Source organism: Dermacentor variabilis, chromosome 1 (assembly GCF_050947875.1).
Source record: "Dermacentor variabilis isolate Ectoservices chromosome 1, ASM5094787v1, whole genome shotgun sequence".
NCBI classification, from domain to species: domain Eukaryota; kingdom Metazoa; phylum Arthropoda; class Arachnida; order Ixodida; family Ixodidae; genus Dermacentor; species Dermacentor variabilis.
This window is the reverse complement of record NC_134568.1, coordinates 177,909,710-177,935,418: the sequence shown is the minus strand read 5'-3', so window position 1 is coordinate 177,935,418 and position 25,709 is coordinate 177,909,710. Positions and strand designations below refer to the sequence as shown.

The 25,709-nt window shown below is 38.9% G+C and overlaps 1 protein-coding gene across 1 annotated transcript in view; it reads right to left on the bottom strand.

The window, feature by feature from the left end:
* LOC142588471 (uncharacterized) overlaps positions 1–25,709 on the bottom strand; it is a 334,812-nt gene that overhangs the window by 155,436 nt on the left and 153,667 nt on the right. Inside the window, exons 26-27 of the mRNA XM_075700246.1 lie at positions 7,556–7,760; positions 130–226 (exon numbers count right to left, since the gene is read on the bottom strand). Of these exons, the coding sequence (XP_075556361.1) occupies positions 130–226; positions 7,556–7,760 (302 nt within the window). The remainder of the gene's footprint in view (positions 1–129; positions 227–7,555; positions 7,761–25,709) is intronic.

Genomic DNA, 25,709 nt, shown 5'->3' with positions numbered 1-25,709 from the left:
TTTAGGAAACTCACAAACCTTCTTGTGCATCAAATGAATTTTTCTTTTTGTACCATGATGCTTCATACCACTGAATCACTTTATTATTTGTACAGAAGTCTGTATATTATAGGTAGCAGGAAAGCTGACCTGGCTGACACTGTTGTTGTAAATGAGACACAGTCATTGACAAAGGTAAGTGGCGTTGACCCAGTCACATCTTCCCACTGAGCCTTGTTTGTACCACCTGAAAATTATACATCAGCCAAGAAACAGAGCATCAGTGGCACATACAAAGAATGCATACTGGATGGTTATTAAGCAAGCACAAAATGATGTATATGATCTATAATCTATGAAATAACCAAAAGAAGCCCAACTGAATACCTAACTGTCACACTGCCACATACACAGCGTTATGACCCACATCAAAAGGCCTTTTTCACGCCCATGATGCTACACTGAAATCGGGCTCTGACTCTCATACAAAAAAAAAAAAAAACAAGACCAAGAAGAAAAAAACACACACCATAGTAAAATTGATGCTTCAGAGACAAAAAAGTAAGCACTTAGTTTGCATTTTCCTATTACTACATGGACCACATGGGCAATGTTAAGGCATTGGGTGCCTAGTGCCTTATATTTCCCAATGTCACTTCTCAGTTTTCAGAGTCAGTGCCATATACACATCATAATGATATTAAATGCTACAACTGTAGTTGAAGAGGCTGGCAGTCAAAATGGCACTATATGCTGCCTAAAAGCACAAGCAGTGTCATAAAAAAGTATTAAAAACACATATCTGACACTGAATAAAATTTTTTGCTGCCTCAAAAGTGCGTCTTTTCATGCAAATAAAACTGTGTAGGATGCGAAGCCACAGCAATGGAAGTAAACCAGCACCCATAGCATATCAGATATTACAAAGAAAATCTGAAGATGTTCACCGTGTGTGCTAATTCATCACAGAGTTTTTACAAGGCAAACATAAACAAAATGCTTTAGCAGGAAGCTCACATTGCTAAATATCACTGGTGTGCCATGAAACAGCCATTTGCAAAGGCAGTCACAATGTAAAAACACAATGACCAGTCCAAAGTATCCCAAACGATGTATGCAGTGCAGCAGACTAGCTAGGCTAGAGTTGCCTATAGATAAGCTGCCACACGTAAAAGCCCCACCTTGGGAGCACCTATGGTGAGGGTACCTATTTGCTAAAGCAGAAGCATCAAGTTCTTACATTTTCTTACATATTTGTTTTGTTATGCAAGTATCCTACTTGACACAAACATAGCAAAGGGTAAGCATTTTATGCTACACCTGGTGCAATTAAACTTAATAGGGGATAAATGGTGCTTGCTCACAGTTAAGTAGTTAAGCACACAATGTCATTAAATTTGCCCATGTGATACACATACAAAGCACAGTGTTGCAGCGCGCATGAAGAATAGAGAAATGCCTACGGCTCTGCATAGCACACAAAAGTGCTAAATCTCATACAAAAAGCAGCGACTTATACTCGAGTCTATACTTTTCCTAGGTTTGTAAATAGTAAAAGAATTTTGTACATTTACAGCTGAACCTCAATATAACAAACCTTCATTCAACAAAACTCACACTCGGCCTCAACTTCCTCATTCTATTATGTTTATTTTACAATAGAATATATTAGTTTTCTTGAATGAGCAGGTGTCATTTCTCACTAAATATTTCCTCAAACAAAGTTCCTCAGACAACAAATTTTTTTTAGTTGCAAGGCAGACTTCACATTTTGTTTCTAAATAACAGCAATTCCTCACTGCTATTTTGAGTTAATGAAATGCAGATCACATGTGCTAGTGGGACCAAGCATTAAAAACTTTTGCTTAACTTTGCATGGTTCAGGCATGCAGCTGTGAAAGAGCAGAACACTGTCATGGTCACACATACTGATGCCGAATGCAGTTCTTAATTGGAGACTGTGTGCCAAGGCTTCATGAAAATCCAGCGTTTTCTTGGATCCTTACATTACATACACTTTTGGGATGACATGTGTTATCAACTTATACTACATGAAGAAAAACCAAAATCTGAGATGAGACTAATTTCATTCACATACTTTCTTTAGCAAGGAACAAATGTTACCAAAACATGGTGGCAATGTGCACGCACGCACGCACACACACACACACACACACACACACACACACACACACACACACACACACTCACACATTTTTTTAAAGTTCTTCTATTGAAGCAATTTGCAATTTGTAGATGCCCTTGGTATACACTTCAGTAAACTGACAATTGACAGCCAACTCTAGTCATGTTAGTTCTGCCTGCTTTTTAGAGTTGCTGGTCACAGCAATAAACCTGCTGTGACTTCAATATGTTGGTAGATGATGATAAGGCCAGTTTTTCAAGTTGCAGTGTTTCATTAAAAGCACCAGAGGACACCTAAAATGGTATCCAATTTTCATGGGATTGTACTTGCTGTACAGCTTTATGTTACTGTAGAACCATACTGCAGTGATTCTTTCCATTCTCTTTCCCAAGCTCAGCTATAAGCACCTGAATATATGACTATTATATCAAGGCTAAACTGTATTACAGACCACAGAACAGAATGAAATAAAGCTAAATTTCATAATTTAAAGCTTCAATAATGTTAACTAAGTGCTATTCATTTCCTACATTAACTTTTGTCACTCCGAGGCACCATCTACTGCATCATTACATGTATGTATATTATGGGGATATTTAAAACATTGACAGACCCTTCCCCCTTTTTCTTTTTTACCCTCGCACTGTGTGCAAGAGCTGAAACACAACAGAAGCAAGTATATAAAAGATTCATTCCATAAATGCTGTCAATGACATTAAAATTAAGTACCTCATGCTCTTTTACCCCACATTCTTCCAATCTAGGCTCTAGTCTGGTAAGCAGTGCTCTTGCATATTTTAAAACCACTCATAATTACATGGACAGAACTACAATAATCCATAAGCCTTAAACACTCTCAATACCAAGTCTACAGATCAAGTTCTGGACATACTTATATTGCAAGCAGAAACCCTGCACAAGATCGTTCTTGCAATGCAGGTGCACTCAGTACCCTGGTGCGTTCACTGATTGTTTTGAGGCACATTTTCACCAATCAAAAAAAGAATATGAAATTCTGCATCTTAATTTGGCTACTGCTGCACTTTGTACAAGTTCTACCCAACTAATGACAATGACAACAGTGCAGAGCTGCAAAATTTTTGCCCCCTATGTCCATAAAGGTATGTAGGTTCAACTGTAACCAGCTTGCCAGCTGCTGTGTCTATAGCTGCTGTAGGCTTAGAGATAAGGGTTTTGATTACACAGATATCAGGTTGTGTGAAAAAGAAAGTTTCATTATATGTGCCCAACTTGACATAGTTGGAGTATATTAACGGTGCTGGGAGCTTCTCAATTTGTTTTTGTGTCCAGTGATCACAACCGCCAGCAATCAGCTAGCATTGTGTTATCATGACACTGATTTAATGATGGTATTACTTGCCAGTTTCTACTGCACACAAGAATAAAATACAGACTCTAACACACTACAAAATTTTGTTCAACTAAAAGCACATTTAAGGTCCCAAGGTGCCAAATAACCATGTGACTACCACACTTAATGTAACAAGTAAAGGCAGCTTTTGATTTAATTAGGTTCAATAAGCATGCAAAGCTAAGCTGAAAGATAATGATGTCTATCAGTATAGCCATACCAGCTATCGTTTGATACAAATTTTGCATTATTTGACAGACTTACTCAATGAATCCACTATGTACAAAGCAAACCAGTGACTTTCATGTTCTGAAATCTTTCAAAATGAAAATTTGATGCCAGACATTATTTGGTACTTTCAAAGCATAAATTGGGCCCTTTAAAAAATATTGGCTTACCACCAAAATAAAAAAAGCAATGTTGTGCTTTTTGTGCAGGCAGTGTTTGCAGTAAACATGCATGAAAAACACACTGTGCACAATCTGTAAAGCCACTTATAGCATGCAAGGATGTAGGCTCTACAGAGAAATGAAAAGGAAAAGAATAGATATAACAAAGAGGGTGAAGACATGCACACAATTTTATAAAGTAGTGTGCAGAATGTGAGATGCTTTAGTTGCTGACTTCTGCCCAGCTGACACCAAGTGCAGCCCTAAAAAGCTGACCAAACACACTGCAATAGACCAAGGCAAACAGCAGTTGAGATATCTCATAAAGCTACACAAATTAGAGCTCCAAACACAAACACTATTGCCTGTCTTGCCCCTGCAGCCATTGAGTAACAAATGATGAACTAAAATGGACTCTGGCGGCTCGGGCACATTAGTGATTAAAAAAAAAAAAATATGCTTCTCGAGTGTGAGTAAAATACCATACAAAGAAAGCATGGTACATTGACCTGAGTGCCTCTGCACAAGAAATGCTTTCATGCAGCAATGAACTAAAATAAAAAGTTAGGCCTTCAGTTTAGCTAGCCACGTTTTTCAACAATGTCCCAAAATCCAAACGAAAAGCAAACAGTAACAAAGTCTCTTACTGACCTAAGAGACTACTTATCTCAAGAAGACGAAAACAAAAAAGTAGAAACATTAACTGCACACATAACCTCCTTTATGTACTGCCCAATACATCAGAACTTACACTTGAAAAAAAAAACAACACAAAAAGGAAAAGAAAATGACTTTTCTATCGTGTTTTTTGTAGCTGATTCAAGCGACTCTCTTGAAAAAAATGTTCTACATCTGCACAGGCAAGAAGATTGATGTGGACAAGTGGTCAAGACAAACTTTTTGAAAAATGTACTGTACATGAAAAATATACTTGTATATACAGACTACACTTTTCAGCAGGCTTCTTAAAATTTAACAGTATTTATCATTAACCATTTTATTATCACTCCACGTAGCAATAAATTAATAAGAGGTCCCTAATGACCCAATGGCTCTTGAGACAATGTGTAAAGACTCCAACAGGTAGCAGTACTATGGAGCCAGCAAGAATGAAATGCCAACTGTAAGTGTAGGCCTTAAATGAAGGTAAACTTATTTTGGTGCTTGTTTTACCAAATCCTACACACGTTAATCTGGTGTAGTTATAGGGACATTTAAATGCTTACAAAGGTTCATCAAAATAACTAGCACTTGCCCAGACTGTCAGTGGGTCTGCTTAGCATCATTAGAGGAAATTGGCAGAAAGCTTTATGAACATGTATTTTGTGCATGCTGCTGGGTTTTTTTTAGATTCTTAGTGGTAAGCTATATAATTACTTATAGCAGCTTGTCTGTGAAGGCAAGATGAGGAAGAAGGATAAAGGAAAACTTTCAAGCTAGAAATGTAACACCAAAACAAAGAAGAATGTCATTAAAGCTTGTAGCTGGATGAGACCTGCATTATAAGTAACATAAAAGGAAAGAATGAAAGCTATCAACCCATGCAAGAAAAGAAATATGGGAGAAACAATACCAGAACACATGAGCATGTTGAATGGAAGGAAACCCGATGTCAAGCTCACAGAAAAATGTTCGGGTGGTCTCGAGACAAGCAAGAAATAAACTGAAGGAAGAGTTTAGAATAAAGTGTAAGAAGAGAAAGCCAAATGTAGAGACCTGCTTCGAGCCTGTACTCCCCAGTCAATTGGCCATGCCTTCGACTGGCTGCTCAAGAGAAACAGAAGGGTGAGGAGGAGAGGAGATACAGTTAGAGGCCGAGGCTTGAATCCAAGGTGAAAGTGGAGAAAGGGAAGCCCAGCTACTAATGGCCAGCCTCCCTGTAGCCATAAGGGCGACGACCATCCAAAGTGAGGTGCATGTGAAAAATTCTCATGCAGCTTTGTTTTGCAGGTTATACATCTCTGTGCCAGCAGCACATATGCCCAGGCAGCACAAGCAAAATAACACACAAAGCACAGCAACAGCCACGGTTATGTTTCTAAACAAAGAGAAGAAAAAAAGTACCAATATTTATTCTGTTCAATTGATCCATTCCAAATAGTTAAGCTTGAATATGGCTTCTCAAGGACTGTCTGAATGTACCATTCATTGCCACGATAAACACGCACTGATATTTAGTGGTGCTAAGTTTTCTAACAAATATTTGGTCAGTACGAAAAGCACTGCATTTGAATTCAGCAAAACCTAGCTAAACTGTAAAAAATATGCTGCAAGGAGGCACGGTTGTAGCAGCAAATTCTCTATACATACACAGACATATTGCACAAGTAAGCATGTTTGGGCAAACAAACATTTATGCCACAGAATAAAACACAAATCAATAGAAGATTTACACCAATGGTGAGTAAACTTGGCTCTACAGTGACTAGCACATTAGTCATTTCCTAATGGAAGACCTGAAGCCACTTCAGTCTATGAAGTTATTGATAGAATTCCAAGGTTATCCAGAAGTAACATAAGAAAATAATTGAAAGCAAGAGGTGGGCACTGATAATGTTGATAGCAGAAATGTACTAAACTCAAATACACTGTGAGCACACGCGCATGTGCAACAAAGCACGTAATTTAAGCCTAAGGTGCATAGGAGGATGCAAAAAGAAAAAGATGTTATACCTGTTACATTATTTTTAGGTTACATCATGCATTACTAAGATAGATGCCAAGTGTTGAAAAAATGTGAGCTTGAGCTCAGCCTCTATTCAGCATGGTCCAAGTTAACAGGTTTAAGAAAAATTATGTGACATCCAAAACGGACAATAGAGATAATATTCACTTACCTTTGGCCTCTCAATTTAAGGCAACTTTATTGTGCTTATATGGAAGATTTAAACACGAAAGGAACACTTACTGGAACTGTTAAACTTAAAAAGCCTAATGCAGCACAGTCTCTAAAGCAAGAGAGGCCAAGAGCACAAAGTTGTTTATGAGCTGCATGCATATGTGTCTATATAAGTGAATGCATGGCAAACAGGTGCACTGCAAACAATGCAACTAAGTTGGTCAAACTACCTCAAAAATATTTACTCAAATCATCAACGATATACAGTAACATGCCAGGAAAAATGCCAGGAAAGTCGGGAGCCATCAGAATGTAATGAAATTTGGCCTTGAAGTAATAAAATGACAAATTAATTTGTGTTAAATGAACAGCATGAAGAAAATATTGAAACTAGCCAACTTGTCCAATGTGCATACATGCTGCAGACATGCAAGTAGTTAGAGGTGAGCACATCTCTTGTTGCTCCCTTCGGTTTACCTGGACTAAGTGCTTCTCACGAAATATGTATAATACAGTGCCCTTCCTGGTATAAAACAAAGGAATTAATAGTTAAAGAGTACAAAGTACAAAGAGTAGAAAGTACAAGTTACAGTTAAAGACTAGGCAATATGCTTTGTCTTGGGCACACATCAACAGTTCTTCAATTCGAAATGCAAAACCGCAGATGTGCTCGAATGCCATGGACAAACGTAATCAACTACGACATAAGAAATGGCATATATAGTGACCCACCACACTACGAATGAGTGCAGCGAAAGGAGAGCAACCCTTTCCTGACAAGTGACAGGAAGCGAGAGAAACAGCTTAAGCTTTTTTCAGGCATGAGTTACCTGTTATGCTGCACAGTAGGCGCAGAGTAGGAGCATCACCAGCATATTGGTTGATCATGCCTTTGGTTGCCGCCTGTGGCACAGGGATGGTCAAAGTTATTGGCTTGTGGAACTTGCGACGCCGGGGCTCCACAGTTACTATAGGGCTCACTGCCACACGATGGCCCAAAAGCTTGGTCACCAGCTCTGCAGGAATTGGCTGGGCCTGAAAAATAAAGCACACACAAGAAACTTTATCCAGTACACAAACTAACAATGGTGCCACAATATGTAAAAAAAAAACTATTTTGCATAAAGCACAGATGCCACCAAAAGGTAAAAGAAATAAAACCACTATCCTTTAAAAACAAGTGAGCCTCTCACACGTTTCCTGTGCAACACAGCAATATATGCCTGATGATAATAAGAGCAAGTAAACTATATTTGGGGTGGCAGATGCAGCAGCAATCAATGAACAATTAGGTTTGGTTGCAGCATTTTCATTTTTTCTTTCTTGATGTCATGCACAGCACAAGGCAAAGGAGTACAACACAAAACATTTGAAAATGCCATTAAGAATTGCAGCATGCTTTGCTTTAGCAGGACTCTTAACACTGCTAATATTCTTGGTGAACTTTACTAGAAAATTTAAAGCATCTGACCCCCTCCATGATTAGACACCACGCTCTTGTGTACAGCATTCCCATGAAACGTTCAAAATGAACACCCACGCATAGCAAGACAGGCACGAAGTGGAGGCCCTTTGCCTATAACTGGATAAAACAAAAAAAGACTGCTGCCTTTGAGAAATAACTAAAGTGTAAACATGCACATTAAAGAATTGAAGTTAAAAGCACAAAAGCTTTAAATTTTCATTATTTAGAGAAACAACAACCACGACAGCCAAAACTAGATTGCTGTGTACCAGTAGCAAACATAAATGACACATGCAGAACAAACATCCTACCAAACAGTATGCATTATTTGCAAGCAGCCTGGACAGCCTAGTGCTCTAAATTCTGGAGATCTATATACCTGCGCATGGATCACAACTCTGACTATTGCAACTAACGAGACATAATAGGGAATCTGCATAGAAGCAACCAAATATAACAAAAGCAGGAGGATGGAAGAATTATATTTTGTGTCCAATATACAAACCATGTCCAATGTACACACTTCATTATAAACAACTTCATTCAATTATTACAGGTGCTGCATGGACATCAATTCTGGCCCAGACAAATGTGCCCCTAGAAGTAAAGCTGTACTCAGCAGAACAGAGACTTCATCATCGACCATGAGTAGAAATGTAGTCTACAGCAGCAGAGCTAATTTTCATAACATCTTAGGGATGTGCCATTATCAAACACAAATAACTTGCTCATGTTGCATGTTGCAACACCACTTCTTTCATCTGATGGAGTCCATATTGTCTTCAACATGAATAGTACAAGCAGGTGCAATTGCAAAAACAGTGGAGAGCACATCTCTACAGTCATAATCAGCTGTATGTAACAGCAAAACTTGTGAAATTCACAATGCTTGTGAGTGGTGTCAATTATTCCGTGTTTTTAAGTGGCAATGGCAAGCAGTATTCTACTTTAAAGGGGTGCTAATGAGCAAAATTAATTCAATTTATACTTGTAAAGTGTTCTATCAAAACTCAAAACTTCCTTTTTTTTTCTCGACAGTACAAGGGCCAGATTTACATTTTTGTACATTTTACACCAGAACCTCTACACCAGTATGTCACTGTGATGATGCAGATTGCAATGTATTTTCTTGCATTGAGTCATTCTGGCACAGGAAAAGTTCTCAAATTTCAATGCAGTTTCCTTATTTATTATTATTAACTACACTTTACAAACTGTTGCCAGAGATATGCACATCAATAAAAACTGGTTCCGTGTCTCTAAAGTGGTGGCACCACTATTACTCTTCCACATTTGTTATTTCCTGGCTTATGGAACCTCTGTCCCTGATAGAAGCAACATTTTTTTATTCAGTAAGTTAATCCATCAATTTAGTCTGACTTAACAGTTGCCCTTAGCATCCCCTAAACTTAAGCTTGCCATGTGTCTAGCACTCAAGTGCCATGGAAGCACTTGGTGTGATTTGTAACCAACTGCACCTTTCAGACTTAAGTTGGTATTCGGCAGGCCCCAATGCAATTTTTCTGCCTCTCTTGTACCAGGTAGGCTGTGTTGCACTTTACAGTCCAATTTGTTCATGCAGCCTACATTAATACAGAGCAGTGGGCACACAATTCTGCCAGTTTTTAGTAAGATCAAGCAAGTATGCCCTATCAACATTCTGAACTTTCACCAGGCGCGATTTCTTAACTATTTATTTTTAGTTCTTAGAGATGTTGCAGATTTTGAAACAGGAAACACAATTCTTGATAAAAATCTAGTAGAGAAAAAAGAACATGGCACCTACAGCCACTGACAGCCATTTTCAGGAATGACACGACACCTTGACTTTTAGAATTGGTAGACATATGTATAACTATTCAGTCCCTTATTACAATGTTTGTTCAGAATAAAAAGAAAGAAAGCAAAGTGAAATGATATACATTTCTTATTTCATTATACAAGAATAAGTTAAAACAAAAAAATTACAAAATGGCACATTGTGCATTTAAGATTAAATATATGTCAAAAGATAGCACATTTTGGAAAAGATATCCTTTCAAGAATTTTGCTTGTATAAAAAATAAGTAAGCTTGCACATACTAAGCTTAGAGTTTGAAAGATTAAAGCAAACATTTAACAAGAGGGAGAAAGGCATATAACTAGCCTTGCTGACTCAAGGAACTACCAGTTTGGTCTAGTTTGTGCATTTTGGCATGACAGTGACAGCCACTATTGGAGCCCAGTCAGGAAAAAATGCACTTGCTATTAGATGTAGCTCTCTTTTAGATTATAACTAAGGTTCTTCACTTTTGGGTTAATCCAATAAAATTTTAAAATACTTGCGCGTAAAAGAAAAACGCTGCAATTCAGATTTATCTGAAAAACTGAATTTCAGAACCGCCATTTGTAATCATGTGACATTGCCTCTGAGACATGGGGCATTAGCGTTGTGCTTGAGTATGATGGCTTCCATATGGTAGAAAACAAATCCACACAGGCAGGACTATGTGCAGGCGCTTGCAACTCCTTGCAGAGCTTGCTCATCAAGCTGAGGTTCCAAAAGAAAAATTTGAATGAGCTGCTCCCAATAATTAAGGAACTTCAAGCTGAATCTACTCTTTTGCATAACATGTACCGTATTGTTGACAAGCACCTGCAAGCAATGCTAAGTCCATGCAATGATGTCTGTACGACAACCTCTGGCACACCCGTCAACTGCATGCTTGACATCTAACAGCTTCCGAAAATACTACACTACCGTTGCAGAAAGTGGAGCCATACCATGCAGTGAAACATTTCTCATGACTTGCAGTACACCAGTGAGTCCTTCGGGTACTGTCCTGAGATCATCAACACAATCGTGAAGGCAGAAGTGCCAACAGCATTCAACATGAATGAGCAGTCTTTTTCTGCTCTTTTACCAATGGGGCATTTTAGCTTGCTAGCAAAGTAGTTCTCAATGTATCAAGCAAATTCTGAGGGAGAAATAATTGGGCCTCTTATTTTCTAAAGGATGTATCTACCGAGACTGACCCATGCTTTCATGAACTCCACTGGATCTACAGGCTTTTCCTATATGCAGTGCAAGCATTGAAAGGGTGTTTTCGATGTTTGTCATTTTGTAAATGAGAATGAGCATGCTGCAGCCACCAATTCAGATTTGTAAATGTGCATGTATATCAATGCAGTAGGTTATGATGACAATAAACCCTTCTGCTACTATAAATGTTGACTATGAATAAAGGATTCCTGCGACCATACTGCTTCTTTTTCTTTCTACAATCAAGGCTGCTTTTGAAGTATGGTGCACTAATTAGTTGAAGCTTAGTCCTTCCAGCTCACCTATGTCATGCCCAATGGCTCCGTCTTCAAAGTGATGCATGACTTGTTCTGATAATCATTTCTTGCATGGTTATTCTCCCGTGCGAAGTGTACAAACCATGATTTTAACTAATCACACCACCTCTAGTTGACAGGTGCATTTGCTGTAGCTACTAGGTGGCATAGGATTCCCGAATAATTAGAAACTGGGTCTGAAAAAGGCTTCTTCGGTGCCTGTGGCAGCTAGATGCACCAGTAAGCAGCTGCATGCATCGGCATGTTTACGTGGCTCATGGCCTTCGGGAACGAGCCCCATAACGCATGCCACGATGAAACCACCGCAGGTCATCTAGGCTACACGAGAACAGTGTCCCAACTCCAACGGAAGTACTATTGGCCGAAGCTACCCGCTGCTGTAAAATGTCACGTACAAACATGTGCGGACTGCCAAAGATGCAAAGCGCCTCCCGGCAAGCCCGCAGGTCTCTTACAGCCGGTTGAGGTACCAGGCCAGCCATTCGCCCAAGCTAGAATGGATTTCCTGGGCCCATTTCTAACTTCTAAAGCCGGCAACAGATGGATCATTGTTGCCACCGATTACCTGACGCGCTACGCGGAGACGAAAGCTACACAGCAGGGCACAGCAGCCGAAGAAGCAAATTTGTTAATTGAAAACATCGTCCTTAGGCACGGCGCCCCAAAAGTAGTCATCACAGATGGGGGAACTGCCTTCACTGCCAAACTTCTTGACTTGCTTCTCAGACTCAGTGGTACAAGCCACCGGAAAACAAACGCTTATCATCCCCAGACGAATGGACTAACCGAGCATCTTAAGACCCTCGCAGACATGCTATGCATGTATGTCGACATAAAACATAAGAACTGGGATCAAATTTTGCCCTACGTAACATTCGCCTACAATACCGCTCAACAGAAAACTACCGGAATGACACCGTTCAGCTTGGTCCATAGTCGCGAAGCCACGACAATGCTGAATGCCATGTTGCTGCACGAGTTTGACGACCTACCTACCGACGTTGACGAATTTACTAAGCGCCCCGAAGAAGTCAGACAGCTTGCTTGCATACGTATTTGCATTAAGAAAGACCAAAATGCAAAACGGTACAATCTTCAACATAGGTCCTTTTTCTACACCTCTGGCAACAAAGTATGGGTCTGGATACCCATATGCCATCGTGGGCTTTCCGAAAAACTCCAATGACAGTACTTTGGGCCGTACAGAGTGATCCGCCGCCTTAAAGACGTGAATTACAAGGTCGTTCCTGACAGTGACAATAGCTCCAGTCGCCGCAAGCACTTACCCGAAGTGGTGCATGTGGTACGGATGAAGCTGTACCTATCAACCTAACTTTTCCTTTCTTTTTCTCTCTTTTTGTGTTTGTGTATGTGTGTGTGACTCTGTTCTGTTGTACTCTGTCCCATTGTCCCGATTAATTTGCGCATGAGGACGATGCTTCCTTCGGAGGGACACAAATGCCGCGCCAGTACTCCTATGAAGAAGAGGTCAACGCGTGTAGGCACGAGCATTTGTATCAAGGCGCAGAAAAGAAGTCGCAGTTGCGCACGATATTAAAAAGGCGACCTGCCGTTGTGCCTCCTGAATAGTGCTCTACGACACCTGTTTCTGACGTTGTAACAATTAGATGCCACACTGACATCATCAATGTCACAGTTTAAGCATGAAATTTGAAAAAAAATGAAAGTCTTACCTCCATTTTCAGTGCTAATAATAGTTCTTTCTCAGCAGAGAAACGCACATAAAATTTTGGAGCTATACCATATCAGTATAACCAGACCTGAAGTTTTTCTAATCTACCTTTAAGAAAACTACAAAAACATTTTCAATAGAAAGTATCTGAAGCACAAGAATTCAAAATCATTATTTAAAAAAAAGCACTTCTATCTTAATTGCACTCTATGCAAAGTTAGCTATCCCACAATAATTATTGCAATTCGCATGTGAAACAGTGCACACAAGAACAAAGCGGTAAAGGCAGCTTCTGTTAATTTGTTTATATGACAGATTAATTCAGCCATATTTGAAAGTTTGATTAGTGCCTACACTTTTCTATGGAGGAAAACACTTGTGAATTTTAAGTTAGCAGTTCAAACATTAGATGGTTCAAAGTAGAGGGAATCGCTGAAGAATACATTAGGAGCTCTACCAGTTGGGGTAAAGGTGTTAACAGTGATACTTTAGATTATGGTGTTTAACGTGCCAAAACCACCTTCTGATTATGAGGCACGCCATAGTTGAGGACTCCGGAAATTTCGACCACCTGGGGTTCTTTAACGTGCACCTAAATCTAAGTACATGGGTGTTTTCGCATTTCACCCCCATCAAAATGCGGCCGCCGCGGCCGGGATTCGATCCCGCGACCTCGTGCTCAGTAAAAGTGATACTTTCTGCACAATTTGCAAGACCTGTGCAACTAAAACCCCAAGAATTTCTCCTGCCATGCACGCAAAGTAAAACAAGCAAGATCACTAGAGTACAAAAGTTGAAAAGGCAAGACTGAGAATTGGGAAGAGGAGCTTGAGAATAGCATGTAGACACAAGGGTACTGGAACCATGAGTGAAGTCATATATGCTGTTGTACAAATGGTTTTTGTAGACAGGCTTGTTTTGTAAGCAACAGTGTGAAACTTTCCAAACAGTTAACAGTGTCTGTGCGACCATGGCAGATTGGGATTAGAAGCGATGTGGAAGCTGCACTAAGACTCAGGATGGTTCTTCGAGTTTGAAGACGAAGCTGACAACAAATATCCTTTTCTTATTGTGCGCACGAGGTCCAAAAACAGCATGCTTCCGAGTGCAAGTATCGAAACACCCATCATAGAATATTTCAAGCAAATAAACATTCATTTCAGAGCAAATTAATCAATAAGTGAGCCAGATAAACCAATTCACTACCAAGGCAGCAAATTTGTAGCAAAACAGTATGACTTTGAAACCACATCTTGACAAAGACCCATTTAGATACACCTGCACCCTTTGTCATAGCCCTGCTCATGTTTGCACTATGTTTTCAGTGAACACATGCAATACTAGTACAGTGCTACTAGCTTCATCATGTAGGCAGCATGTTACTGTTTGTGTCAGCATCAGTATTTGCCAGAAATATGTTATTGCCACTTTCTTTACTACATTAAGAAGGGTCATTTACAGTAGTTAGAAATTATTCCATTTTATATTTCAAGTGATGTTATCCATGGTGTATAACAAACACAACATAATTTTTTTATCTTTAGAATAAGCGATGCCAATGCTATCAGCCAAGAATATTTTCAAGAGTCGGTTCCTGAATAGAGAAAACTGCTAAAAAAAATTAAGACAAATCAAAGAAATAGATTATTTGCAGCTTTATTGAAAAATAAAAGTTTTAGAATTTAGGATTATACAAAAATATGGGCCATGCTCATGGTACCAACTTCTGCACACTGTGTGTCAATATGTTAAAAAAGCATGATTTTTTGTTAGAATTGTCAAGCCTCTGCTTTGCCACTATAAGGTAATAAGCCCAAGTCACTATACTCTGCCTCACTAACAGCTGTGCAAATCAAGCTCCCTAACAGCTGTGTTGTACAAATCAGGCTCCCTAACAGCTGTGCTGTGCAAATCAAACTCCCCAACAGCTGTTCATCAATTTCATGTGACTGTCTCTAGTGCCTACACAGACTGCTTGTATAGTTACGTCACATCATATATCCAAGAATTTCCCCTCACTGCAATCTTTTACTCGCCGCTATGCACCAATGCCACTACAGTAGAGTTTCTTGCTGGGAAACTTCATATATACGGTATTTTTCTGTTTACAAGCCGCATGTTCTTCCCAAAATTTTCTTCTGTCTATCTTATAGAATGGTGTGACGTATATATGGATAAAGCCATGCGTGATGGCACGACCAATATGACCATTTTCTTTCTTCCTGAGCATGCCACGCTGCAGAGGCAATGCCAGTGACATACCTACAGAATCTTGTAAAAGTTATGCAAAGGTCGAAGACAATGATGCTGCCAGCTGAAGTAGCTCAACTTTTATAGATGTGTCAGGGAGGACGAGACCGTTGATGACTTCGAGAGAAATGGAATAAATAGTGGTCTTCTGTTCCTAAGAGGAGTGGTGATTGAAGTTTTTTTCTGCTAGAAATTGCGTCTCAAACATTTTGTTTATGGAAATTTAGTGCACTGGAATGGGCAAGTAAAACCTTTTGTAATGAGTGTGCAAGCATGCATAATCACATTTTATCATGGCAACCGAGTTGAAATACACTGGTGTCACTTATACATCAATTTTTTCTTCACAAATCGCAAAAAGTGGGGGTTGTGACTTATGGAGGGTGCGACTTATAGTCAGGAAAATACAGTAATTGTGAGTTAATATTAAACAAATTAACAGTAAACCAGCACTTATCCTATCTATTTCTCTTGTGTAAGTGTGCTCACTGGTTATCTGCCGAGAAACTACAATACATAGTTATTTTCTGGTCTCCCAATTTTTCAGACATTTTTGGGTATCCTTTTTCATGCCTCCACAATGTGTGCCATAGGGCCAATGTATAATAGAAATGGAAAATTCAGGTGACATACAACTGTTTCTAAAAGTTTTCAGGCATGATCAGCATGTATCATGCTATGAATATTGCTGCTGTGAGCAGCATGGGTAACCTTATTTTCTGTTTTAAGGCAAGTCCTTTGCTTTTTATGTTCCACTTGGCCTTTAGGTCTAATCTTTAAGTGATTGTCATTGAATCAATACCAAAAAATGTAGCAGGTTCAACCACTGATATGTCATCTGTGTCAACCTAAGGTATTTAATGAACACCATTCATGATATGCGAGCAAGAACTTTTATGGCAGCAATGACACGATCCCCATATGTCCACACATTGTTGCATTGCTTGACGTGCATCAGATTGCGCCTCTGGTGAACATCATCACTGCAAAGTTCCAAGCAGATACTACTGTATGTCCCAGCTAACATTAGCCAAGCTGTTCAAGAAAAAAAAATTAAGTGGTGCAAGACACAATTATAACACCCAGGGTGTTCAGTCGTCAGAGGTGTGACAACCGAACTTAAGATCGTATCTTGCACAGTGTTTCTTAAATCTTTTTTTTTTCGTTCCACAGCTTGGCTAACGTTAGCTGGGACACCCTACATATCACTTGGCCACAAGACTGAATAAGAAGTACATTAGCAAGCCTCTTGGCAGTTGCTGGAACAGTAAAATGCCATGGAAATGCTTTCTTTACCTTGAACTTTTTCCTTCTTTTTTCTTATTGACATTTGGACATTTTCCCAGTTCCCTTCAAGCCTTAAGCCTGATGGCAATATATCTGGTTTGCTCAACATTCAGGAATCACTGCGCTGCACCCTCTTTATTTTTGTGTCTCACATTGTGCCCCCAGCATTGCTAAACTTCACAGTGCCTAGTGACTTTTTTATCTGTGTCATGCACAGTAGCACACACTGCAACAGCCAGCTCATGTGGAATTGGCAGTCTTAGCATTTACTTTCTGTGGATGCCCTAATGATGTAGTCAGTTGAAGTGTTGGTTTCCAGTCACTGAAAGCATATTGACACACGATGTCAATCTTTTGTTGATTGACAATTATTTCCTTGGTGTGAACGTCATTGTGCTTCTTTAGAACAACACACTTATCATAACCCGGACATGCGAGAGTGGTTTGCATGATTAGTGGTCAGCTTCATGGTAGATGCATGCACCTTCAAACTGTTAAACATCTTTCAGTTTTCCCTACATGAATGCCAATGCTTCTTCTGTGGCTCTGATAAAAAACATATTGTCTACTTGTGTAGTGAGGCTTAAGATTATGAAAATAAACATATGAAAACTTTTCTCCCGCCTTAATATCTGTCCCTCTTCATTTTTATTACACACACACATGCACATACACGCACATGCTGTCACAATGAAAACCAGCAGTTGTTAGTGCTTGTCCTATTAACTTTCTTGACCCGGTCCCTTTGTGTTTTTGTATAACTGTGTAAACCACTTTGCCCAACTTTACATTACCATACCCATATCTAAAAGTTAACAATAATGAAGGAAAGAAAAATCAAATTACTATTACAGAAAATGTTGACAAAAACACATTAAAGAAGAAAATGGCATGTACTTTATATATAACTGCAACTGAAGCCTGAAGCAGTGACAGGTTCCCAAGGTTTACCTTCAAAGAAATTATCGATTAATCTCACTTTCTAAATTGACATAGTACCTTCATGTGTCATGCAACTAAGCAGTGCTAACAGTTTTGAAGTTAACCTTGGATTGGAAACTGTATGCTCCCTACCTCATTCACTGACACTACAAGCATTCAGATAGACTAGCTATAAAAAACTGCAAGCCTAGGGAGGTCAGTAGCTCACTAACATATGTTGCCACATGATAAAAGTGAAAGCAGCAAAAGCTCCTTTGACAGCATTGATGGGCTTAAACAGAGAAAAACAGGCACACAGCACTGCGTCTGTAGCTCAGAAACAGAGCATTGCATCAGTGTATGCTTTCAACTCCCCCTTCTTGTGCGCTGTGAAAGAACCATGCATTACAACCTGTCCTGATGAGCCCTGCGTGACAAAAAAGCTGCGAGCACAACACACCAGTAGACACAAATTTGTATTTTTTTCAGTGTACATTAAGTATGTTGATATTTGTAGTCTAAAGGCTGGCCAAAATTGCAACCCAAGAGGGTTTGTAAGATTAATAATGTCATTAATGCAAAGCTTGCAGAAAGTTTGCTTTTTATCAGTAGACACAACACATTAAAACAAGTATGATGACTCAAGTGGTAACATAGGAGGGCTGTATGTAGCAGGGATGTATGCATGTATGTAAGTAGAAGTGCTTGTGCAACAACTATTTATGCTTCCAAGGAAACGCTAGGGAAAAGAGAAGAAAACAGTGCCTTACGGTGAGACGCACATGAGAGGTGAAGTGCAGAACTGCAGAGGAAACAGTGCCTGCCTAAAAGCCACTTCCAATACTATGGAAAAATCCACATCCTGCCACAGCCAAATATTCTAAATGCACCTAAAGGCAGTGATCAAGCAAAACCTGGAGAAGTAACACAAGATAGCCTGGTAGGGCAAAGTGGCAGTATCAGTGCAAATGACCCATTCAGGTGTTTTAGCATAGCAGATCTGCATACCAGTACTGCTGCCATTCCACACACCTGTCAGCCTTTAGAGAGGCTATCTAATCTGTGCAGTTCCTTCCAGATGCACTCGCTGCAAAGGATTAGATAGCATGAATGAAAGCTGGCAGGTGGCCAGGGCAGTAGTGGTAACAATGAGTGGCAGTGTTAAGCAAAGAGAGTGTTCTTGCATAGCATAATCCACAATCTAGTACCAAGCTCCCCACCAGCAACATTCCAGGTTTGTATGCACTGGGCTAACTGTGTAGCACATGCATGCCTGACATTTTGCTGGAGTGGACTGTGGTAGTGGTTTGTGCATCACAATATGCTAGAACAATCTATAACTGTATCACATTAGTAAGCCTCTGCTTGTACACTATGAATGTTCCTGATGGTAGTGTCAGTAAGTAAAGCTGCTTAACAGCCAATAAGAAATATAAGGCTGAACTAATTCCTCGGAAAAGGATATCCATGCCTTTCTTTGATAAGCACAGTGAAAGCTTGTAGCGATAAAATTTCTGCTAAAAAAGGTCACTTCCTGTTTCTTGAATGCCATAAATGGAATTTAAACTTTACACTTATTCCATTTAACTTAAGTGTAAATTGAACTACAACACTGGAAGGGTTTCATAAGACATCAGTAGGAGTAACAAAACTTTTGCTGCTCCTGTCAAGTCCATTCCAGCTTCTTTCTTCACAAGTAATAGTGCCACACCTGAAGCATTCAACTGTCATGAATATGACTACGAGATGGACTTTTTCATGGCAAGCATATTTTTCAATTAGCTTTCAATAACAATGTTGCCATCCTCATACTCTGTGTTTTTTTTTTTTTTTCAAGTACTGAAAGAGCAACTTGTAGAACAATGTTGCTCTGTGCAGTATTTCCATGAAATGTCATCTTTTCTGGTGTGTTTGTCAAAAAGCTCAAAAAAGGCACACAACCTCCGAGTAAACAGCAGTGAAGCTCAAAACATAGCAGTGGGGAGCAGCATTGATTTCACAGAATAAATTTAGGCACCTGGAAGCCAGATGTATGTACTGAATTTCCTTTCATAGATTACTGTCGGTTACAAAATTTCAGATCTCTGCCTACTGCTTTTGAGTTCTCCGCAGTGACAACAAAGAATTTTATTTTTCCACTATCCCTCTCCAGTGTGTCGCTTCAAGAGAGATGATAAGGGCTACTAAAGTCTGATAGTTAATCTAACGCATTTGTAATGTAGACAGCGAAATATGCGAGAAAAGTAACCAAAAATTCGAATTGTGAGCCTGATCAGGTCAGTTTACTTGGAGGTTTTTTTTTTTCTTTTTTGTTCATGGGAGGCAAGATGAATAAAGATTTGGCTGGTTAGTTTTGCTTGCAGAGTTAAAAGAGGGGACTAAATGCTTTAAGAAGAAGCAGGCAGAGACAGAAATAAGCTGAGATTACAATGACCTTTATTCAGTACATACATTCTAGTCCAGTTAGAAGGTAAGGTAACAACAAGCAAGGTCAGTCAGTAAAAGGAGACCAGGTTAGTCTTGTTAAACAAATATTTCAAGAGTTGTCAGAAAACAAGGCCATAATCATACAACACATTGCTTCTTCTGAATTAAAACTAAGATGTATTTAAGCTAGGAGAAAAGAACTAAAAGCAGTCATTAAGCATGCACAAGGAAACTACTGCAAATCAGATGATTCATCATTTCACCTAAGGAGCTACAATGTTGCCTCCTCAGCATAAGTTACAGTACTCACCAATGTTGCACAGTCAGATTTTGTACTCACAGAGAGAGGCACAATTCATGGTCAACCAAACTCACCTTCTGGATAAAGAAAGAAACTTTCTTACAGAGAGAGATGTTATGACTCAATAATAAATATGGAAGTGAAAAACAAGACTGAACCTGTCAAATAGAGCAGAATAATGGACCTTTTCCTTTAACACTCAAGCCATCCATCATGTACAGTCAATTGAAATGTATGACAAACTGTCTTCCCCACTGCTATGGGATGCATATACAGCCAGCATTAAAAGTTGAACAGCTGTTATGTTATAAAAGCAGGTTTATCTGACTAGTGCATAAATGCAAGGACTAGTAAGCAGTAAATGGAACAAAACATGAAAAGAGAAAATTTAAATACGACATGTGACTGAAACCTAAGGTGAATGGAGCCTCTCTAGCTGTTAAAGCAACACAGAGGAACACACAAAAAAATGTTAAGAACCTCAGTCCATTTGTGTTGTGACTGGGTAAAGACAGGCTATCTAAGAAATAAAAGACAGTACTAGTATATTCAATCTTTACTTTCACACCCTCAAAATTTCAATATTAAAGAAATGTCCTTGCTTAAAATTCCATCAAACTGAATATTTGATCATTGTACTGTTGATTAACCTGCCATTCTGCAAATGATGACACAATTCAAACACTTCTTTTTTGACCACCCAGCTCTTCTTCACCACTAGGTTTTGTTCAAGTGCCTACCCCAATTTCATTATTCTTCCTAACAACTGAACACTTAGCAAGTTCTAGCTGTTTCTGAATATAAAAACTGCTAATATAGTCATTCTAATAAAAGAACACAATGCACAAAATGTGATGCTACAATATATTTTAAGGATCTCCTTGAAAGCATGCTCGAAAACATCCCTAGCTGTTGCAGAGCTAGTTCTGTGAGTAAACATGCTTATTGTATGGAGCAGGACTACTTGAAGGGAAGTGGCAGCCAAAATTTTAGCACCATTTCTGAAACATTGCATTCACCTTATTTTTTAATCACACCTCGTATATTCAATGCCCAAACTACATCCTATTACAAATAAATTATGGTACTTTAAGCTACACATAATATTGCAGTGTCAATGAAAACATGAAATGCACTGTGCATAGCGAGGTTTAGTATACCACACATGCTAAATGATATGATGCAACAGCAAAGCCAGTTTACTACAAATAAGTACAGCATAAATTATTTTTCTGAAATATGGCCTTACCAGCATGCAAGAATAAAGCATGGATGAAAGCAAAGCACATAAAAAGTTCCAAATGATGTTGCCACTTTGTGCATGCCTGTTTTCCATTCTGATTATTTTGTTTAAGGAATGTGCATCAAGTGAATAGCGACTAGCAATGTTACTTCACTGAACACTGAACATAGCACTCAATGCACTTATAGCAAAACTGGTAATGTGAACACATGACCTAAAGCCAGTAACACACATTTGGGGCATACCTTTAAATGTGGCTGTACATGCACGGCAGGGGTAAGAGATCAAAGATAAAGGCTAAAGATAGTTTTCAATTAGACATACATAGCACACGCTCTGCTTCTCTTTACGATATGTCTGCTGGACAGCGATGTGGAGGGCACACAAATCCTTGCAGTCACAAACACAGAACTAATACTCTCTGGACTGCTGAAAAGCCACGCCTAAAAATGCTAAAGGAAAGTACACTTTCACTACTTATATAATATGTGCAACACTTTTAGCAAGTTATAGTCCAAAAGAAAAATAGTTTTTTGCAGGGCCTTATTGACACACTCCACAAATACAGGTGCCATAATACAATGAAATAGCTAGTTCAGGCAACCATGGCAATAAGTGTCAGCGATACAATACATTACCAAAATTGTGCTATTCGTACGCCATTAACTACGCTATCAATTGCCACAATAAAAAGTCTTAAAAACAGCTGTTTCCAACATATTTCTCTTTTCTTCAGAAGTGTGTTGCTATTTAATTTCAAAGAGGAAGCTTTCTTCAGAAGCCTTTTGTTCCAGTCGCACAATAATTACACCCTGCCAATAAAGTTAGCTTAACACAATGTGTTTTTCTTTTACTCACTGTGATTCATGTCTACATATGCAGCATATATGATGTGTACTTTTATGTTGTGAACCCCTCTCTATAAGTATACACTGCCTTAAGCTTACGAACAAATTAATAAATAAATAAAACAGCTGTTGTAAATGTGCGCTGTAAATGTGCATTAGTTTTTTATTTGAAATCAACTTCACAATCATTCTATTTTCTTCAAACTATAACAAAATAAACGAGAGACTCATAAAAGGCACCCGTTATAGGCACCCATACTCAATATTTTTCCTTTCTAATGCTAGAACTATTAAAGTAAAGAAATGTCTCAACAGTGTCTGCAAAGCTAAGCATCTCAAGCATAGGAAAAATTGGAAAATCATGCTGACCCCACAGCTACAGGAAGCATAAACAAACGTCTTAGGAGGCAATAATGTATCTGCTAAGTATTATCAATGGCACCATTTTTCTACATAAGTGCAAACAAAACTGGGGCACTGTGGTTGAAAGCTGATGCAAACTGAAATATGCTACACTTCCAGAACTGAATTTATGGAGTGGAATGACAAAACCTTTCTGTTCTTTTTTTCTTTTCTCTAGGCACTACATTTTACATTTATATGTTCAAAGGATGCAATGAGCCCCTACTAGTCTTGTTTACATGAAATGCATTGACTGAATCTGTTGAATTTGCTAACACTGCTTACATAGTTGAGTACCTGGCACAGACATGTTAAATATAGAGGCAAGCGTTAAGCGCAAAAGGCTGACTTCACAAATACACTATATGGCTGAAAGTGCTCAGATCAATTTTTTGCTCAGTATAAGCATTCTTTAGTTTTGCATTCTCATATTACATACTTCTTTTATTAACTTTTCTTTTACACTCCATGCATCTTTTTAACAGGGCAAACTATATGCAATAGATCAAGTATTTACTAACTACTGCTGCAAAACCTATGAGTACGACATTATGACACAGAAGTGGAGTACATCAATAAGGTCCCATTAGAAACAAACAAAAAAGATAGCTGTTTTATCTTGGGAAGATTAAGTCTAACAGCTCACAGCTGCAGATGAGAAGGCAATTTTGCAGCTTTCACAGACTTTCCGGCATTCAATTGTTCAATGACGGCACCCTGCACACGCCTTACTGACGGATTAAGTACTAATTATGTTAGCACACCAACCTAATAGTTTTCTGCAAGGAGACATATACCTGCATAGAGCAAATGTGACATGTGACCGCAACTCAGCACTTAGTTGCAGCTAAATATGTCAACAACATACTCTGCTTAGACCAATGAGTAACTGCCTCTATGGCATGCATCATTCATTATTCCGTTTCAGTGAAAGCTTCAAAACTGCAACGATGCACTAGCATAAACTTCTTCCATTCCTGCAACCAGAAACTTTAGAGTAAGCAAAGACTTTAAAAATATTCTGAGTAGTGCATTTTATTAAAAATAATTTACTTTCTTTTTTTCAAAATAAAATCACTTTCACCAATATCCTTCTTGTCCAACTTTTCAAATGAACATTGCACCAACACTCCTTTGAACCTTGTACAAAGCTGCGGCAACTGTACATTAATGATGCTAAAATTGATGGATGCATGAACTCTTGATGCTACGGTGAGGTTAGCTGGCAAAAATAGAATCTTTGGGCCGCGTGATGTGTTCAGAAAGAGATGCACTATGAACACTGTACATGGGCCCCAAGTGGTACGAGGAAGGCTGCCACTACAGTCACTGGCACATAGCTTCTCTCCAAAAACTGCAGAATGTGCAACTAGAAAGCGCTGAACCATACAAAAACAGTGATGATGTCACTGAGGAATCGCCTTCAAGCTTTTAATACAGCAGTACCCAGGGCTTTTCTTTTTTTCAGTAGGCTTTTGCTACATTCAGAGGCATCTAAGTGAAGACAATATATCAAATTACTATAAATCACTTTAAGAATTCAGCACAGTGCACTGAAACTTATCTTTTTACACTATGAAAACAAAGGCAGTTAGTAAAAGCCATGTGAACTGCCAATTAGCAATCTGCCAACGTATAGCAAGCTGCATGAACTCTAACCAACGCAGTTCATGAACTATAATAATGTCTTTCACAAGATCTAAACTGAACCAGAGAGTTAATTTAAGTAGCAATACCTGTCAAAACAATAAAATAAAGAAATGGGTCCAGTTTCTATTTATAGTTAGATATAAAGTACTCAGAACATGAGATTGCATGAGGTTCACTACAGTAGTTAAGCAAGTTTTAAAGATAGTGTACTTCAGTATTACCATAGCACACTCAATGCTTTTGTTAATTAAATTAGAGCAAAACCTAACAAAAAGATGCTATTTTAACACTGACAAAGCTCAATTTTTTTACCAGTTGCAAATTAGTGCGTAAGGTTCATACAGTGCACATCACAAGATTTATTTGGACCATGCTGCTGCACAGAACTGCATGCAGGCACCAGCACTATAAGCAAACTGCATTTACTGAAAATTGAGTCTACCTGAACCCTGTATGCTTTCTTGATAGCTTGGAAAAAACTGCAATTCTAGCAGTATTAAACACTGCAGAATTAAGCCAGAGGAGCACATGGAGCTGAATTTGGTACTTTAGCAGCAAACTGCTACACAACAAACAAATCTAGTAGCACAGTGCAACACCATGTGCTCATTTTACCAAATTCCATGCCACATTTAAGTGCCAAGCATTGCTGCAGCAACCTCACGGTCACAGGGAGCAAACAGTGAGTCTGCACTGCTGCAGGGCTGGCAGAGTCAATTCATCCTAATGATGTCTATACAGAGTACAAGAAATGAAGGCATTCTTATAGCATCTTGCAGAACATGAAGGAGCATTTATAATGGTAACAAAGACAGCGGCAATAAACACTGCAGGTTCAAGATGCAGCAGCAACAAACGCTGCCCCTCATATAAATCCTTCAGTAGAAATTCCACAGGAAAGTGATGACTGCCAAAAGATTTTGAGTGGCTCCAACTGTCCCTGATGCTATCTGCCATACATTTCATATGCAATGTTTCAACCTAAGCTTGCTTCTATGCCTTGTTTGATGCACAATTCCTTTGTTGAATGTTATGTTTAAGAGCAAAAATGGGCCTCATCAGCTTTAGGAGAATTGACAGAGCAGAATGAACTTGGATATTTTAAGCATTTTCATAGAGTGATGACTGAACGCCTCGTGATTACTAAAACAAAACAGT